We start from the raw sequence: 19,725 nt of genomic DNA on the forward strand, positions 1-19,725 counted from the left end.
GAATTCCACATTATTACAATAGATTAGATTGGCTGTTTTCACACAGTTATATTCTGTTGATTACAGTTTTAGCAGGAATGTTGCAGACCTGATATTCTTTTAACTGTGATCATCTACTATCATCCTATCAGACATAATGTTTTTGATTTGTCCCATTAACTTGTTAAGGCTGTTCTGCCAGCCCTCTGCCCTGTTAAGCTATTCTTTTGTCTTTTATAATTACAACCAGTACTTTGTAGTGAGGTACTTTGAAGCTATGTAAGTGCTCTGCTCATTAAATTGTCTAATTATTTACTTATTCTTATGAAGATGGAGTCATGATTTCCTATTTTATTCACTGGATTATAATCCATTACTATCATTATTTATTTTGAAGAACAATTTGTTCCAGATTTGCTCTTGTGTCCTTGAAGCTGGCTTTAGTGTCTTTTGACATGTCTCTGACATTCTTGGATCAATTCTTTATTTTCTGGGACAATGCAATGATTTAACCCTATCTTTTTCTACAGAATTCTGTCTCCTTGCAGTGGAGAATGGTGATAGGAAATGGCACTGGGCAATGGATGTGCTCTTTGCTGTGGGTGACCCCAGGTACTCTCGGACAAGTAAGTTCTGGAAGTATACACACACACACACATACACATACATACATACATACACACACATTCGTGTACATGTGCATAAGCACATGTATATTTATTTCTATAGCTAACTGCATGTATATTGAAAACTGCATTCTAATACTGCTACTTCTAATCAGCAGTACAAGGTTAAATACAGTCTTCTTTCTCTCCTTATTTGTAAACCCCTCTGGAGAGTGAGCAGCGAGGCTCCCGTTTTGCATGCCCCATAACAGTCTAGTTAGTGGACCAATCTCCCTCCCTCACTCCACATCTCCCCACCACAAACAAAAGCCCTTCTCTCTCAGCCCAGCTGGGTTGTGGCATTTTGGTATTTTTTCTGAAAATGATTTTAGAAGAATATCATTGGGACTACATAGATCACTATGAATATTTTATCAAGAATTTAAACTTGATACATATTAAGAATTAGAAAAGAAAGATCATCTTTGAGAAAGGCTTGTCCTTGCCCCATCTAATGCTAGCTCTGAAAGAGGCATATTCTACGTATCTACAAACCCACACACCACCACCTGTCAGTTTGCTAGCCAAGTGCTATTAGGAGGTGCATTTCTATGAACAACAACATAAATGTAATTATTTTGAATGAATTCAGATATTCCATGTACTGCTCCTCTGTGTCTCCCCCGTGTGATGGGTTGACAGCAAAATTACTGCACCTGGGCTTTCACATCATGCACATAGCCCTGTCCTTCTCTCACTAGGGAGAATCTGACCATTGGTACTGACCTCATAAATCCAGCTATAGGGTGAGATCCAGGCTACACGGGGATAGACATTGATATTGCAAAGTTGTTGTTTTCATTTGAAGATCAAAGAACACACAGTTTCCCAAAAACATAAGAGGGAAAGGTACTGAAACACTGCATTAGTTAATAAAAATATAATGTACTTTTTGTACATTTTCCAATGTTGTAGTATTTGTTAACTATCAAATGATTCTATATAGTAAATTTTCTCATTGTAAATATTCACTTCCATGCCTAATTTCATATTTCTTTCACATTTTTTTTTATTAATGAGCCTCCAAAATTGAAGAAGTGACAGGTTCCACAACATCTGGACACACCCCTGTTGCTTGGTACCTGAAGGCCTCTAATGGTAAAGTGCAACCAGTGCTGAGACAGTATGTTATCAGTTAATTACCTACAGTATTGGCTTTGCCACTTTGCATAAAATATCCATTGACCATCCTGCCTCCTCCTTCTACTTTCTAGAAAAAACAAAACAAAGCAAAAAACAGAATTCTAGTTTTTGTTTTTCCTTTTTTTTTTCTAATCTCTATGCTGTTTTGGGTTCCTCTCCAACTGTCCGATCCTAAATTGGAGACATGTAACCGGAGCCCGAGATGCTATCAGACGCATTGGCAGACAGGCCTGTGTGCTGCTGACTACCTAGAATTGAGGGGCGATGTGTGGGCAGCGCATGTGCCCTGCGGCTTCAGGGCACATGTGCCGCCCCATAGCAGTCTAGTTAGTGTACCAATCTCCTTCAGGTGGGAATGCTGGTGTCCCTGGTGGCCCGTGGGGGTGGGATCCCCCACTGGGGGAGGAGCCATCTGGGGAGGAGCAAGGGCAGGGCTGCCGGTGGGCGTTCACAGGGCTGAGGGACTTTGTAAGCAGGAGGCAGGATCATCACCTCAGAGTAAGAACAAGAAGTATGTGTTGACTTTGAAGGAAAGGATGAAGGCTTATCAGAGGTTCTAGCAGATTAAGCAAGAGGATGGATGAAGAAAATGCCGCATGATTGTGAGGCAGAATTAAAGGCTTTCTTAAAGTTCTAGTCTGCAATTCAAAGCACCGTGTGTCCTTTGGCAGCTCCATTCGCTGTACTGCTGTGCTCCCAGCCAGTCATTCCTCTGAAGAAACCAGGTAGACAAGGGCAGCACGAGGGGGCCTGGCCTCTGCAGGCACTCAGCCATCGTGCCTGTGCTGACTGCCGCTGGCCTTCCTTAAACTGTCTGCTCAAGACCCTGCCCTCCGCCCACCCCCAGCCCCCAGCCCCCAGCCCGTGCCCTTGTTTGGGACATGCATCCTCTCTGACCAAGATCTTCGCAGAAGCCCTGGAGCACCCCCGCCCACCCCCCAGGCCCCCTCACACTGCAGTTAGAAGAGCATTTTTTAAAAGGCAAATTCTGTCACTCCTCAGGCTTCAAATCCTTCAGTGGCTCCAGTGTTCTCCAAATCCGTTATTACTGTCCTTTCACAGTGATTGCACAGACCTCACAGCCAAGCAAATTACAGCCACCTGAGTGTTTCATAGTTGTTTGAATGACATATAACCTTTTGGACATCTGGGCAAGTATATGCCTTACTTCCTATGCCCAGAACACTCCTTTCCCCTCTTAACTCACCAAATGCCAGCCCCACTGAAACACATCTTCCCCAGTTAACTCCTTTAATAATCATTTAGACTTCAAGTTTATGTAAAGCTTCCTTCAAAATGCCTTTCCTGACTTCCCTGGTTAGCTAGGCTTTTGTGAGCTCAACCCTCTGGTAGAATTATATTGAATCTGTTACCCAGAGGAGTGCTTGGCATGTAGCACTTAATGACTAAATCAGTGAAAATGCATGCACAAATCAGTTAATGAATTGCTAGTCTTCACCACAACCTATACTTTAAAACCCCCATTAAACAGATGAAGAAATGAAGTGTATCTGTGCCTGACACATTTGCAAAGAATAATGCATTTAGTAACAGAGTTGCCATTTGTTGAAAGGTCTCTCTTATTCTGAAAACTTTGCTCTCATCAGTACCTAACAGCTTCCTCATTCTCATATCTTTCCAATTTATCAATGCTTATACTAAGAGAGAAAGAGGCAAAATATAGTATAACATTCAAGAGCACAGATACTGGAGACAGACTACAACATTCCAACCCTTAGCTCTGATGTTTACTAGCTATGTGACCTTGAGCGGTTTACATAAGCTTTCTCTGCCTCAGTGTCCATAGCTGTAAAATACTAATACTGCCTCCTAGTGGTGTTGTAAAGATTAAATAAATTTTACGTAAAGCACTAGGATAATACTGGGCACACACATGTAAACTAAATATACTGGCTATTATTGCTTCATTTTTGTTATTACGAGGATAGCTTCATATCAGAAGACAGAGGGTTTTCCCCAGTAGTGGTCTCAGGCCAGATGCTCTGTGGTCCAGTTCAATGAACTGTGCCTTTAAATTTGCCTTATTTGATGGCAATCCCAGACCCAACAATCTGACACTGGGCACTTTGCCAAGCCAGTCATCTTCCAGGCACTGCTCTGTATGCAGGAACATAATCCCTTCAGCTCTGGGGCTCATGTCCACTCCTCTGTCTTGTGCTATATGAAATTTTCCTTTGGGAAAGAGAATTCTCAAAGGATAATTTTGTATGTCAAATGTAAATCCATGAAGCATAGAACATTAGTGTGGTACCCATTAGTAGCAGGAGAGCTTTCTCATTTACATGTAACAAGTGAAAGTAAATTTATATTTTATTCAATGTATGAAAATATTTATTATCTCCAGTACTCACTCACCTACATAAAAATTTTCCCAAACTATAGTGACTTATAGCAAATCTTATACAAAAAACTTAATGTGAAGTGCTCCTTGATTTTAATCTGGACAGAGCGAAAATGCAGGGGCACTTCTGGATACTTCTGATAGCAGTATAAATTGGTATGGCTTTTCCAGGAGGCAATTTAGATATCTAAACTTAACGTGTTGAATATTATATCAGAGTATGTTCTACTCAGGATTTCCAAAATGCAGAATTCAGATTAAAGGAAATAACTTGGAAATTACATAAATGTCTACAGTCAAAGTTCTATTTTGTCTATCCATTTATTTTTGTCCCTCTATACTTACTTAATGTCTGTGTCACCCTGGTAAAGAATAAGTTCAATGGAAACAGGGACTTTTTGTGCCTTTCTGCCAGCCATACAAGTGATTAGTAGATTACCTGACATATAGCAAATACAAACAATGTAGGTTTTATAAAACAAATGGGGAAGTATCCAAATGGCAAAATTAAGAGATTGGCTAAAAAAATATGGCCAAATGGTGGAATACATAAAATCTACCAAAAAGTAATCATTTTTAAAAATAATATTGGCATAAAAAAATCTGAAGACACATTTTTACATAAAAAAAATAGATTACAAAGCACATAATCCTAACTTTGCAAAGTAATTTACAAAAGAAATAAAATATTGAGTATTTACATGGAATCAGACATAATTCTGATTCTCTTGCTTAAAATAGTCCTTATTTCAAATATTAAAATAAACTGAATATGTTTAAATGTTTAAAACAGTTTTTTTTCTTTTTTAAAAGGGGTTTATAAAGACCATGCAGCTGCTTTGAAAATGGTTTACAATTAAGTCTAAACAAGGAGAAAGACATACCTGTTGGATAACTAGTATGAAAAAGTTATATTCATGTATGGATAAAGAATGGACTGATTTGTTAAAGTAGTGAGTTTCTGGATTTCTTTATCTCTTCTTTCTCTCTTTCTGCCTCTCTCCCTCCCTCCTTCCTTGCTTCCTCCTTCCTTCCTCTTTCTCTTTTGTTCTTTCTTTTGAATTCCACTAGATTTTCCTAAAAAATTTAGTTATAAAGCTATCTCATTAGCCATTTTGGTAATTATTTCAAAAAACTGGAGTTGGGTGATCTTTTCCTCAAATGCTGGTATATCCTGTAGGAGCTGCCAGAGCCTTTTCTCCTAACAATGAGCTCAAGCAGAGTAGAATGTTCTTCCACCATTAGGCCCACAACAGGCCTGAAACCATACACAGCGATGAGCCAGCAATGATTCTTTTGTGAATGTCAGATTTAATCTAGGATTATTCTGTATGGAAGAAAAATTATGAACACTTTTGAGCTAATCATATATTTGTATCTCTTTGCCTTCAGACACTTTTGATACATTGCATTATGTGTAAATGTTCCAGCATTTTCCACTCTACTGAGTCTTTAACTGAAAGAGAAATAACTGACATAAAATGCAGGGAACTTAGTTCTCCTTGGTTACACAAACAAGGTTAACTTTAACAACGATGTAATTATCAATCTGTAGTACTTTCAAGCCTACATACCCTAGAGTAGAAACTGAATATAAATTAGTATTTACGTTTTATAAATGATTCCCATTTTGATTCTTAAAAATGGCAATAGAAACCATTTGGAATTTTACAGAACTCTCAGTAACTTCCTATTGCAACAAGTGGGGTGCCACAGAAATGTAATTGATTTAGAACAGCTGTAGACTCTTTTGTATACTCAGAGAGAGAACCTGAACCTTAGATCAAAACAAAACAGAACTTTCTTTGCATATACCTTTATATTTTATTGATTCTCTATTTCCAAGTCTTACCTAAATCTTTTACTTCTGTATTATACAAATCCAAAAAACTATGGTAATAACTGAGGTTTAAATTCAGAAGTATTTCCAGTTGAACTTTCTCATCCTTCCTAATGAACTCCAGCCAGCTTCCTCCTGTTCTTCCCAGATTGAAGGATGGCAGAAGCTGCTTAGTAACTCTTTAAGCCAGTGTGAGGGTGCCTATGTATTTCTGCGCATTCTATCTTTATAGATACATATATACACATATATACATATCACTCATTTTTATGAGACTCTTATGCTGAAGAAAACCCATTAGAAGTTTGCTACTTATTGATCATACCTTTAGAATCTTGCACATAATTTCATAAACTGAAAATGTTTTCTCTGCTCGGGTCCAGTCCCATGTTGTCACCTTTAAGAAATGAGAAACTAGCATGTCATTTGTTTTAGAAAAAGCCCCCTTTCACTCTTTATTCCATTCAGACAATGAATAAGTGTAACATTCACATACATACTATACAGTCTTTTATTGTGGAATTATTCTTATAGTAGTCCATATGTAAAGTTTTGGTTTCCTCTATTCTAAACTTTATCATTATTTCTCTTCCTCTTTCAGAAAAGGTTTTATGTTACATGCAACAGCCTCCATTTGGCCAAGTCTTTACATAGTTTAAATAACGTTTGTATTCTCTACATGCAATATTGTTTACTCAGTTTACCACCAGTCACATACAAAAAATGCTATTATATATCAACACTGGTTTTAATTTTTTAAAGACATGGTTTATATCAAGAAATCATTCCAAGATATAACTGTAACATTGTAAAGACTCTGGACACTACAATGAAGTTGTTTCACTTATTTTTATTTGAAACATACATTTGTCTGTCCGATCATAAGAAATTTTTCAGAGTAGGGATATAGTAAAATGTGTAAATATAAATGGTTCTTTTCCTGTCTTTCTGGTGCTGTAACTTTGTGTAGACCTAGACATTCAAAATAGCAGCAAGTTGGACTTCAATAATTCCAAGATGCTATGTATTATTAGATATGTAAGAGAGTGATGGGCATTTGGTATTGATATTCAATAAATATTTATTAAGAATCTACTCTTGTGTAGGGTACATGCTTCCAAAAACAAGATCTTAGGTACAATCAGTACTCATACATATTTAATACAAAGCCCAATGACTAGAATACAGAATATCAAAAAATTACTGATTTGATTTAGACAGACTTCTGCTACCTGGATAACGTAGTTTGGTTGTCATAAATATCTAACAGAAATGACTTCTAGACTTTTCAAAGGCTATAAAGGAAGTGCTTAATACCAATATACATGTTTAGCAAGGTATTTTCAGACATATTTGGACTATCTTTTGTATCTTATTTTCAAAATATATTAATAGTATGCTATTCATTATTGCTAAGTTGGTATCATTCCTGTTGTGATAGTATGAAAAAAATGTAAAACATTGGACAAAAGCACTTACTGGAGGTGCCAGAAACTTGTAAAGACATGAGCCTCTCAGGGCCAGAAATGTTGGAGAGTACATGCGATCTTGCAGGGGGTCCTGCTCCCGTGCTTCACACCATCCCATGTAGACGATCTGCAAGGAAATCAGATATAATTAGCCATTAAAACAAATCTCATTTCAAATGTCTTATGTGTGTTCTTTCATATTTTGCCATATTATATTTCTCATAAAATTTTCAAGTTAATTGCTGCAAAAAAGTGCATTAACTAGATTTACCTTCGGTAAGTAAATGTCAGCCCCTCATTATGGTTTAAGATGGTTTCCATCAGCACTTAAGTGTGTGCTTGCTTATGCAATCCCAACTTGGCATGAATCCTATCTCCCACTCTCTATTGTGAATTCTTATTGTGAATATATTTCTTTGTAATAGACTTCATCAACTTACCCCTTCAGTTTCCTAATTGGTGACATTTTACTTTCTGGGAACATGAGCCCAGGATAAAATATTTAAGTGGGTAAAGGAGACAAGTCAAAGAAAGATACCTTATGTGATTATTACTAGTGTGGTAACAATATCTCTGCTGTGCCTGACAGGGTGGAATGTTAACCTTTCTGGTTTTAGTCACCATCTAAGATGAACATAGATCATCAACCGTTAGTCATGTATCAACTGGCAATGACAATCTTCTTTTGCCTCTAGCTCTGAAATATGGGTGGATCCATTTCTAAACAGAAATCATATGAGATAAGCCATTCCTGTTTCTATCATTTGATTGTTGTGAAGCTAAAGCATGTACATAATCATATACTAAATGAGCATTACATTCCTGACCATGTATTTCGATGTCATTTCATTTAACTGTTACTGCAACTCTCTGTAGAAGTATCAGGGAGGAGATTTTCCACTTCATGTAACTTACTTTGTTTTTATGGCTGGCAGAATGTTCTTTCCTGCTCCTAGATTTTCCTTTTGCAATGAGATTTGTTATGACTAATGAAATACTAATGTACATGACACAAGCAGAGTTGGAATTAGTACTCATGCTTCTGAAATTACCATGAAAAAAAACATGCCCAAGGTAGAAACATGTGGAGCAGACCAGAGCCCAAACTACCTCCTGTATCCAAGTCTAGCTAACTCCAGCCTAGTGCCTAATGCCAAACACCTAACTCACTAGCAGAGCGAAATAGACACTTAAAGTATACCTACTTTTGGGATTGTTTGGTTATGCAGCATTTCTATGCTGATAGCTGACTTACAACAATGAAAGAATTTGGAGTATAGAATTTGAAATGAGATATCTGATTTCAGATCTTATGTTCTTTCCACTGTATTATATTTATTCTCCAAAATGACTGCATAGCCTGTTATCTCATTATCTCAGTTTATCTTACAGTAATCCTCAGAGATACAAAGACCCTGCTTTAAAAAATTAAGAAATTTTGATTTAAGTAAATTAGCTTAATAAGTTCCTCAGATTTGGTAAAGTTAGAACTGGAATTTGAACTGAGGTTCCCTGGCTTCCTTAACTCTACTGGGTATTCTCTCTCTCATAGATTACCAATATATGCTTCGAAATTTACATCACCTTGGAGCTGTTCATACAGACTTCATTACTTAACAAGAATATAATAAGAACCAGGTATAATATTGAATTATTTTGTATTGCTTATATAGCCAGTTAGATACAATCAGGTAATGCCACAGCTTTAAAAGAATATGAAGATTACTACCTGACCATACATACCATAAAGGAAAAAATGACTTGTTAACTATGGAAGTATATGTAATTTTTCAGAATAATGGAGTTAAAATATAGGAGATGTTTGGTTTCCATTTATAGTTGTGATATGTTATGAAATTCATACAATCTACTAACTGAAGTCACCTTGGAATACGGGGGAACAATTATGTTCAAATGTATTTAAAGCTATAGATATTTTAGATGGCATTAATAAATTACCAGGAAAACCCCATAGTAATATGGAGAATGGTAGAGGTAAATACAAATATGGGACAACTTTTGCCTAGGGGTACTTTCTAAAACAGAAGTGTTCCATTAGACTGAACTGCTTTTTTAAGCCTTACAAGTTTAGGGCGTAATGTTCCTGTCCAGGATCCTCCACAAGGAATGGCTTTAGTAAACATGTTCACTTATATTTCAGATCACAAGTGTCTGCATGCTAACAGCAATGGTGAAGTAGAAGTCATTAAATCTTTTCAGGAACTACAGCTCAGATTTAAGCCATCCAGAGGGCTCAGAGAATATCATCCTTGACATGATTTGTGATAATCCTAGATTACACTTGTCCCAGGCTCCTGGCTAAAGAAAATGGAAATCCTCTTTGGATGATGGTAATATCATGTTGAATCTCAATTTATTTTTCTAAAAACTGTGCCCTGGGCATGATAAAATAACTAAGACTATAAGGGTAAAAACCATGACACACATGAGGATAAAAGCATGAGTAACAAAAACAACAGACGATGGAACTCAGCCTTTAAGTACTCTAGGTATCATAATTTTCAGTCATAGACATCAACTTCCCTATACTTACTATTTACAGAGAGATAAAATATAAGCTTGAAAATGTCTTGAAACTCAGAGAACATTTGACATTCCAGATTATGAAATGTACAAATTAGAAACTAGAGAAATATGTATTTTAAAAAACATAGAGTTAAAGTTAAAAACAGATTAAAAGCATCTGAAGAGGGAATTAATGAATTGTAAAATGAATTAGTAGGAGATATCTAGAATTATAATTAGGAAGAAAACATTTTGGGAGAACAGGGATGAGAATAAGAGACAAAGCATTACAGTGAAAGACATACAATCCTTTGATTTAAGTCCCAAGCAGAAAGAAGAGAGGAGATGGGCAAAGGGTATATTTGAAGACACGGTGGTGAAGAATTTTCTCAAATGGGTAAAAAGGAGTCAATCTACAGAATCAGAAAGTAAAGAACAGATTAAAAGTGGCTAGAAGGCAGAGAAAACAAAACAAAACTTGTTTACCTTCACAGAAGAACAATTAGATTGATAACTGATTTCTCAAGAGAAACAATGAAAGCCCAAATACTAATCAAAATAAACTTATATGCATAAAAGAAAATAACAGCCAGTCTAGAATTTCATACACAGAAAAAGTATCTTTTAAGAAGGTGAAATTTAGACGTTTGTTACATGTAGACATGGAATGCTAAAACCATCACTGAAGGAAAAGCAAGATGAATTATTCAGAGAAATAGAATGCTAGAAATACAGGGGACAAAGGAGGAGTTAAAAGGTTGAAAATTTTTAACGGGTTTTTATATTACAACATGTTAGTATATATTTGTTAATAATTACAACATGACAAGAATGGTTTTGGTTAAAATGATCTAAGTTATTTGTGCTGTGTGTGAAAATGATATAAGTACTAGTTAACATGTCAAGGATACATTTTTAATATCTAAAGTAACTATTTCAGTAATAGCGATGATCTCTAAAGTAACTTCTTTGCAAAAAGGTAGAAGAGAGTAAAAGAGCAGTTCTGAAGCTTTTGGGAATAATAGTACTCCTCAATATTCTTAAAATTCAAACAAAACCTTGAAGAAATTTTTAAGGTATGAGTGTCTTTAATATTTGCTATGTTAGAAAATAAAATTATGAATTTAAAAATATTAAAAGTATGAAAAAATCCACTTTAGTGAAATATATGAAACTTTAATAAACTGAAGGAAAAAAAATTAAAAATGACTAATTTAAAAGACAATGAAAAGGAGATGAAATTAAACAGAACTGATAAAAACTAGAAAGTACATTGTAAGACAGTAGAATGTGACCCTATGGTAGTAATCACACTACAGGTGAATAGAATAAATGTGCTCTCACAAAGATTTTCACATGCACTAAGGAAAAAAACAACCACACACACAAAAAAACCCCCTATATTCTATCTCTATAAGGTACATCTGAAACACAAAGAGTACAGAAAGCTGCTAAAGAATGGAAAAATTGTAACCAACAAACAGAAACTAAAATAAACTGACCTAGCAATACTACTACCAGAAAATGTAGACACACAAGAATTGTTACTAGAAATAAAGAGGGACATTTCATAATGATACGGTGTTAAATCTACAAAAAAAGACATGGAAATGCTGAGATTTCATGTTTGATAACATAATTGCTTAAGCCGACGTCAGAAACTGACATAACTACAACAAACTAAATGGACAAATTGATAATCGTAGCAGGAGGGTTTAACATTATTCACTGACCTAATCAATAGTAAAAAACCCAAAATGTAGAGGTTTTGAACAATACAGTTAGTAAAAATTTGTCTAATTGACATTTTAGGATACAGGACTCAACGAAAGTTGAATGCACATTCTTTTCAGGTGCTCTGGAAACTACAAGAAAATATTATATTTGTGATGCTAGAAATCTCAAATAAGTTTTATCATTCAAGCGATGTGCTGTGCTCTAAATAGTATTAAATTAGACAGCAATAGTCAAAGATAACTAGAATACCTCCCTAACCAAATATTTAGATGTTAACCAGTGTACTCCCACATGCCAAAGGAAAAATCAGACAAGACACTGGAAAATATTTTGAACTAAAAGATAATGAAAATATGATGTATCAAACTTGAAAGATTCACAAAAACTATTCTTAGAATTTTAATCATTCATGCATTTGAAAAGTCTGAACATCAATAATCAAGGTATTAGAAAAAGTTTAGAAAGAGAGAGAGGGAGGGAAAGAGAAAGATCCAGAAACATGGTAAAATACAGAAAAGAAAGTTTTGTATGTAGTCATTAATGAAATAGAAGAAAAAATATATAAGAGGTACTCAACAGAAACAAAAGTAATAGAGATAATAATATGAATGCTACTGAAGGAAAATGCACAAATTACTAATATCCATAATATCAGATTCTACAGATATTATAATCATTTTAAGAAGATATTATATACAATGTTTTATAAATTAATTAAAAATTTCAATGAAATATATAAATTTTTAGAAGAATATCAGGATGGACATACAGAAAAATCTTAAAAGTTAACAATCTAATAGTTATTTAAATAATTTGATCTGTAATTTAAAACATTCCCCCCAAAAAAGTCTTAAGGTCCTGGGGAATCCACCTACAATTTCTTCTAAATGTTTAAGAAAAATAATCCAAGTATTTGTAAAGTCTCTCAAAGAATACAATGAAAGAGTGATTAGTTCTCAACTCATGAGGTCAACATGACCTTAATACCTTAGCAATAAACCTGACAATGATATTCATTATGGAAAAGAAATTTATATTTTTATCACTTTAATTTAAAAAGTGTAAGTTTATTAATTAAATAAATGCAGTGATATTTAAAAGCATCATATTCATATTCATAACAAATAGAATGAATGATTACAATCATAGGATAATTTTTTAAATTGCAGGAAATACATTTATGAAAACCAACATCTTTTCATGACAGTCTTAAAAAAATCAAAATAGAAAGAAACTTCTTAATTTAAATAAATATTTTACATAGAAAAATAATGTTCTTAATGGTGAATTGCTGAAGAGTATCCGCTTATCAGTAACAATATAGGAATTCCACTGTTATTAAAAGTCAACCATGAATCTGAGATTTTACCCAATGTGGTGTGAAAAGAAAAATAATGTTGGCTTAGGAAAGAGAAAAAAGTCATTATTTTTTGTTCATAATGTGAATTTGTATATAAAAAATACAAAATAAACTTCAAATATTTTAATTAATATGTAAGTTTATCAATATGCTGATATGGAGTTATAATTCAAGAATAAATTACATTACTAAATATCTCAAACAGCAACAAATATTTTAAAAGCAATAATAACAGTAGTATGAAATAAGAAAAAAAAGACAAGCCAGTAAAAAAATAATTGGCAAAAATATTAGTGACACATTTCATAAGAGATTTTGGCTATTCAAGTTGTAAAAAATATTCAAATTACAAAAATACTCAATTTGTAAAAATTTCCATCAAAGAAATGCAACTTATTTTTTCCCAAATTCTTGAAATATATTTGAGAAATAAAAGTTATATGTATTTAAGGTATAAAACATGGTATTTTGATAAAGGTACACATTGTGAAATGATTACCACAATCAAGCTAGTCAACATAACAATCACCTCACACAAATGCAATTTTATTTTCTTTGTGGTGAGAACACAAAAGCAACTCTCTTGGTAAAATACAGTATTACTAACCATACTCACCATGCTGTAGATTAGATTTTTATAATTTATTCATTCTACATAACTGAACCTTCATACAGTTTGAATCAACATCCTCCTATTTAGCCTCTGGCCCCTGGCAACTATCATTCTACTCTTTGCTTTTATGAAGTTTGACATTTTAGATTCAACATATAAATAAAGTCATACAATCTCTGTCTCTCTATCAGGCTTATTTCTCTTAGCATAATGTCCTCCAGGTTCATTCATGAAGTCAGAAATGGCAGGACTTCCTTCTTTATTTGTTTGTTTGTTTTTATTTTTATTTTGGTATCATTAATCTACAATTACATGAGGAACATTATGTTTACTAGACACCCCCATCACCAAGTCCCCCCCACATACTGCATTACAGTCACTGTCCATCAGCGTAATAAGATGCTATAGAATCACTACTTGTCTTCTCTGTATCATACAGCCCTCCCTGTGCCCCCCCCCCCACTACATTATGTCTGCTAATCATAATGCCCCTTATTCACCTTCCCTCCCTTCCCACCCATCTGCCCCAGTCCCTTTCCCTTTGGTAACTGTTAGTTCATTCTTGGGTTCTGTGAGTCTGCTGCTGTTTTGTTCCTTCAGTTTTTTTCTTCGTTCTTATACTCCACAGATGAGTGAAAACATTTGGTACTTGTCTTTCTCCACCTGGCTTATTTTACTGAGCATAATACCCTCTAGCTCCATCCATGTTGTTGTAAATGGTAGGATCTGTTTTCTTCTTATGGCTGAATAATATTCCATTGTGTATACTTACCACATTTTCTTTATCCATTCATCTACTGATGAACACTTAGGTTGCTTCCATTTCTTGGCTATTGTATATAGGGGTGCATATGTCTTAGGACTTCCTTCTTTTTTTAAGGCTGAAAAATATGCCATTATATATACGTATATATATATATCACATTTTTTTATCCATTAAGCCATCAATGGACACTTGGCTCACTTCTTTTATTGGCTATTGTGAATAATGCTGCAATGAATATGGAGTGCAGATATCACTTTGAGATACTGATTCATTTCCTTTAGATTAGTATCCAGAAGTAGGATTGCTGGATCATATTGTGGTTCTGTTTTTAATTTTCTGAGGAATCTCCATACTGTTTTCCACAGAGGCTGCACCAATTTACATTATCACCAGCAGTGTAAGTGGGTCCCCTTTTTTCCACATCCTCACAATATTTATCTTTTGTCTTTTTTGATGATAGCCATTCTAATAGGTGTGAGATAATATTTCACTGTGGTTTTTATCACATTTCTCCAAATTAGTGATGTTGAACACATTTTTCTTGTACCTGTTGGCTATTTGTACATCTTCTTTTGAGAAAAATGTCTATTTGGGTCCTTTGTCTATTTATTTTAATTGGGTTGTCTTTTTACTATTGAGTTGTTTGAGTCCCTAATATATTTTAGGTATTAACCCCTTATCATAAATATGATTTGTAAATATTTTCTCCCATTCCATAGTTTGCCTTTTCGATCTTAATTATTTGCTTCACTGTATAGCTTCTTTATGTTTATGCAGTCATACTTGCCAATTTTTGCTTTTGTTGACTATACGTTTGGTAACTTATCCAAAAAATGTTTTGCCCAATCCAATGTCAAGGAGATTTTTGTTTATGTTTTATTCTAGCCCAAAAAGGAAATTAAGAAAATAAGCCTATTCACAATAGCAACAAAAAGTATAAAATATTTATGAATAAAGTTAACGAAAACAGTGAATGATATACACTGAAAATTATAAAACATAAAGTCAGGGAATTAAAGAAGTCATAAATAGAAAGACATTTGTGTTCATGGATTAGATGGATTTACATTTTTAATACCCATAATATCCAAAGTGACCTACAGTTGCAATGCAATCCCTATCAAAATCTTAATGGCATTCTTTATAGAAATAGAAAAATCATCCTAAACTTCATATGGTACTGCAAAAGACTGTAAATGGTCAGAACAATATTGAGTGAGAAGAACAAAGCTAGACTCATTGCAATTCCTGATTTCAAAATATATCACAAAGCAACAGTAATCAAATTAAATCAAATTAAAGCAGACACATAGATCAACGGAACCCACAGAGAGCCCAGAAGTAAATACGTGCATTTATGATCATCTGATCTTTGACAAGATGCCAGGAACACACAATGGGAGATGGACAGTCTCTTTAGTAAAAGGTATTGATAAAACTTGTTACCCACATGCAAAAGAATAAACCTGGATCCTTATCTCACACCATATACAAAAGTCAACTCAAAATGAATTAAAGACTTAAATGTAAGACCTAAATCTATACAACTGTAAGAAATGTAATCTTAAAACAGTATGCATTTCCTGTGTATATCTCTCAAAGTGGCTAAAATTAAAATGAAAGTGTCAAATTTTGGTGAGAAGATATGTAATATTAAAGCTTATATATAAATGGTGAGAGTTTGATTCTTTACTTCCAATATAAACTCAACACAAATGTGTATATGAGTGCATAGAGGCACATGTACAAGAATGTTTATCATAGCATTATTCTTACTGTTTTCTGTACTGTTAGTTTAAAATATTGATAAACTATACACCCTCTAATATATTCTATACATGACTATGGAATAAACTATGAAATAAAAAATAATAGCATAGAGCAAGGAAAATTAGTAAATTATAGTTCCATGAAATGATAAAAGAATCTCACAGAACATAATGTAATTGAAAGAATCACATATAGAATAAGATATATACATTTACATATACACATATATATGGTTTGATTGAGATAAACTATAGTGTTTTGGAGTCTATTTTTGGTTGAAAAAATGTACTATAGTAAAGCAAGACAATTATTACTCAACTGTCAGGGTGATGTCTCAGAAGAGATCAAGCTGGTTGTGACTGGAGAAGAAGGCAAAGTAGAAAAAGGGTCTGAGTTGTTGGCAATCTATTTTTCTTGACCTGGATTGTGGTGATAAAAGGGTTTGACTTTTGAATAATTGAGCTGTACATTTATGAACATAGGAGTGTATATATCTTTTTGAGAATGTGCCTTCATTTCCTTTGGATATATATATATACAGCCATAAGTGGGATTACTTGATTATATGGTAATCTTATTTTTAATTCTGAGGAACCTGCATACTGTTTTTTGTAGTGGTTGCATCGATTTACATTCCCACCAACAGTGCATGTGAGTTCCTTTTTCCAACATCCTCTCCAAGGTTTAATATCTCATCCTTTTGATGACAACCATTCTAACAAGTATAAGGAAATACCTCATTGTGGTTTTGATTTGTGTAAACTTGCCTGTTTTAAAGTATGTGTAATTATCTGAAAATATTCCTGATATTGGGAGCCTCTATTGCATAACAACATTTCATTTCTTTTATTATTTTAAAATTTATTTTATTTTATATGATTATTTTTCCCTTTTTAAACAGACTATTTTTTATGGCAGCTTTAGGTTTGCAATGTAACTGAGTGGAAGATACAAAGATTTGCTTTTTCTCTGTATTAAAAGGGCAATGTTTTCATAGATTACTAGTCTACTTTGAATAAGAAATTATAAACAAAGATTTTTCTTTACCTTTAATTTAATCTGCTTACAACAACAAACATTCTGTGTTTTGTTTTCATTACTTCTTTGATTAGGAAAAACAAAACAAAACTGAGTCTTTTTTAATATTAAAGGAGCTAAGGCCTTTTATAATTTAACATTCCTATTTTTACCTATTTAACTGTCACTTTGGTTAAATAGATAACTATTATTTCACAGTGACCAATGATCCTATTTGAACAATTGTCTAAACCTCTGGATATTTTTGACAAACTTCCCCCAAATCAAAGTGTAAATGAAGTCTTTTACAAACTTGAGCTAATTGAGTTTTCCCAGGGGCCCCTGAAACTTCTCCTAAGATTTGTTTTCCCTCCTTTTAAAAAGAGAAAAGTTCAGCTAACTAAGTTTATTTGGTATGTTGAATTACATAGGAAATATTGTCAAATAGGTGACGCTAAACCTTCTTAGATTATATTTATGTGGATATTTGTGTCATTAGTGTAAGTGTCCCAGTAATTGTATGAAATTTCTAAAATATGGATGCCCTAAAATAATGTTAACACTTGTAATCCTAGTTACTATCTTAAAGTGCATATTACAAAAATAGCCAAATTTCTTAGTCAGTTGCATTATAAATCTCTTTCCTCAGATCTTTAGCCATGACCATTTTTAAGTCTTTTGTCATTTACAGACAGTTATGATTTGACTCTGATGCTTTTACAAAAGTGTTCCTGCAAAAGTGCTTCATTTTTAAGGAGATTCAAGGAAAGGACTTTTGATAAGTACAGTTTTTTGATGAATCTAAGATTGTAAAACTGAACTGGGTAACAATTTCCAGGAATAGTGTAAAAACTGGATTCAATAACTTGGGACTGGATAAACTTAGGAAGATTATTATAACCTTTATGACTTTCTGTTTAAAACATTGTTGGTTCTCTAATATTTTTCTTTCTAATTTTTGGAAACCTTTGTTCTATTTCCTCTTAAGCTATCAACAGTTTGGTAAGGTACATCTTTGTGAACAAAAATTAAAACATTTCTTTTTTTCTCCCAATTTGATGCCTCCACAATTCAGAAACTTTGGTGAGTATTATTATTTTCATGATAATATAGTTGTTTCCACTTGCTCAATAAGAATCTGTTACATAGGAAATTTTGGTTATATAAACAAGGCTTTTCCTAGAATGTCATATTTGAGGGAATATTATAGACTCAGATATGACCAGACACTTTTAAAGAACTCAGGTTGACTTTACAGAGTCAATGAACCACTTGGAGAAACTACCCTTGCACCTTGCTTACATGGTCCTAGCAAAGCAGCCAAAAAGGGCCATGTGGCCAATTACTCTTCTTGCTGCACTTACATAAATAATCAGGCCAAGTTCAATGCAAACAAATTAGTTTTATTTTTCAAAAAATTAATGTAATTGTAGAGAGAAGTTAATATGCTTGTACTTTTGTCTATATTAGAATTTAATCCTCTTAATTCTCTTTGACGTTTTGTTAGAAACCTGCAAATTGGACTGGATCCAGAATTCTTCCAGTTTCATCAAAAATCACTCTATGACTTTCCAAACAAATGTTTCCAATTTCTCCTGCTCTTCTGATTTAGAGTTATGAAGAACAAAGACTGCCCTTGAATTTCCTTAAGAGGGACTATATCAGGTCCTCCTTATTACCCAGGTGACAGCCAAACTTCAGGGACATGAGCCTTGAGTACACACCTCACAGCTCAAGAAGGGTCCATCTGATATCTGGTGCTGTGCAGAGCAGATGCTGGAGACTTCGAATCAAACTGAGGAGGAAGAGAAGCAGCTGACATAGAGTTAGACTGCTTCCTCCAAGACACAGAATCAAGAGTTCATACATTAATAAAATAGAAAGTTTTTTTTTCTTGTTCTTTCCTTTACTCTGGCTTTGGCCTGGAAAGATAATTCCATCAATATGTTTCTCTCAGGTTATTGCTGAAGTGGGTAATCTTTGCCTTTCAGACTGCTGCATTTGACATTGAAAACTCCTGTCTGTCCATTAGCCAGTGCCACATCTGTGGCAGTGATTTGTGACCTAACAGGATTTATCTTTGTATTACTATCATTACCTTAAGCCTATAAAAGCCTAGATACTGGGCACATAGCTGTTCATTGACTCCTAGGTTATCCAAATATGCCCTTAACTTCTCACAAATTATCTGAGACACCTCACTTTCTCTGGCCAGACCATACTTCCCTGGTAGGAGCAAATTTTAGTGGGAATATGACCAAGAACCTCCTCTTAACTCTTGAAGACACTACTGCTAAGATAACTGCTGCCCCACAAAGATCCTTAGACTCTTTGGCCAAACTGGTTTTGATAGTATAATAGCCCTTGGTTATCTTTTAAATGAGCAAGAAGTTGTCTATGCTGTGGCCAACACAACCTGTTGCATCCAGATTAACATATCTGGGAGAATTGAAAATCACTTATTACATAGGATCACTG

General features: G+C 34.1%; 1 protein-coding gene across 1 annotated transcript in view; it reads right to left on the reverse strand.

The window, feature by feature from the left end:
- Positions 1-19,725, reverse strand: part of SNTG1 (syntrophin gamma 1) — a 787,875-nt gene that overhangs the window by 82,659 nt on the left and 685,491 nt on the right. The window contains exons 14-15 of the mRNA XM_057498090.1: positions 7,469-7,585; positions 6,315-6,386 (exon numbers count right to left, since the gene is read on the reverse strand). Of these exons, the coding sequence (XP_057354073.1) occupies positions 6,315-6,386; positions 7,469-7,585 (189 nt within the window). The remainder of the gene's footprint in view (positions 1-6,314; positions 6,387-7,468; positions 7,586-19,725) is intronic.

Source organism: Manis pentadactyla, chromosome 3 (genome assembly GCF_030020395.1).
Source record: "Manis pentadactyla isolate mManPen7 chromosome 3, mManPen7.hap1, whole genome shotgun sequence".
NCBI lineage: Eukaryota > Metazoa > Chordata > Mammalia > Pholidota > Manidae > Manis > Manis pentadactyla.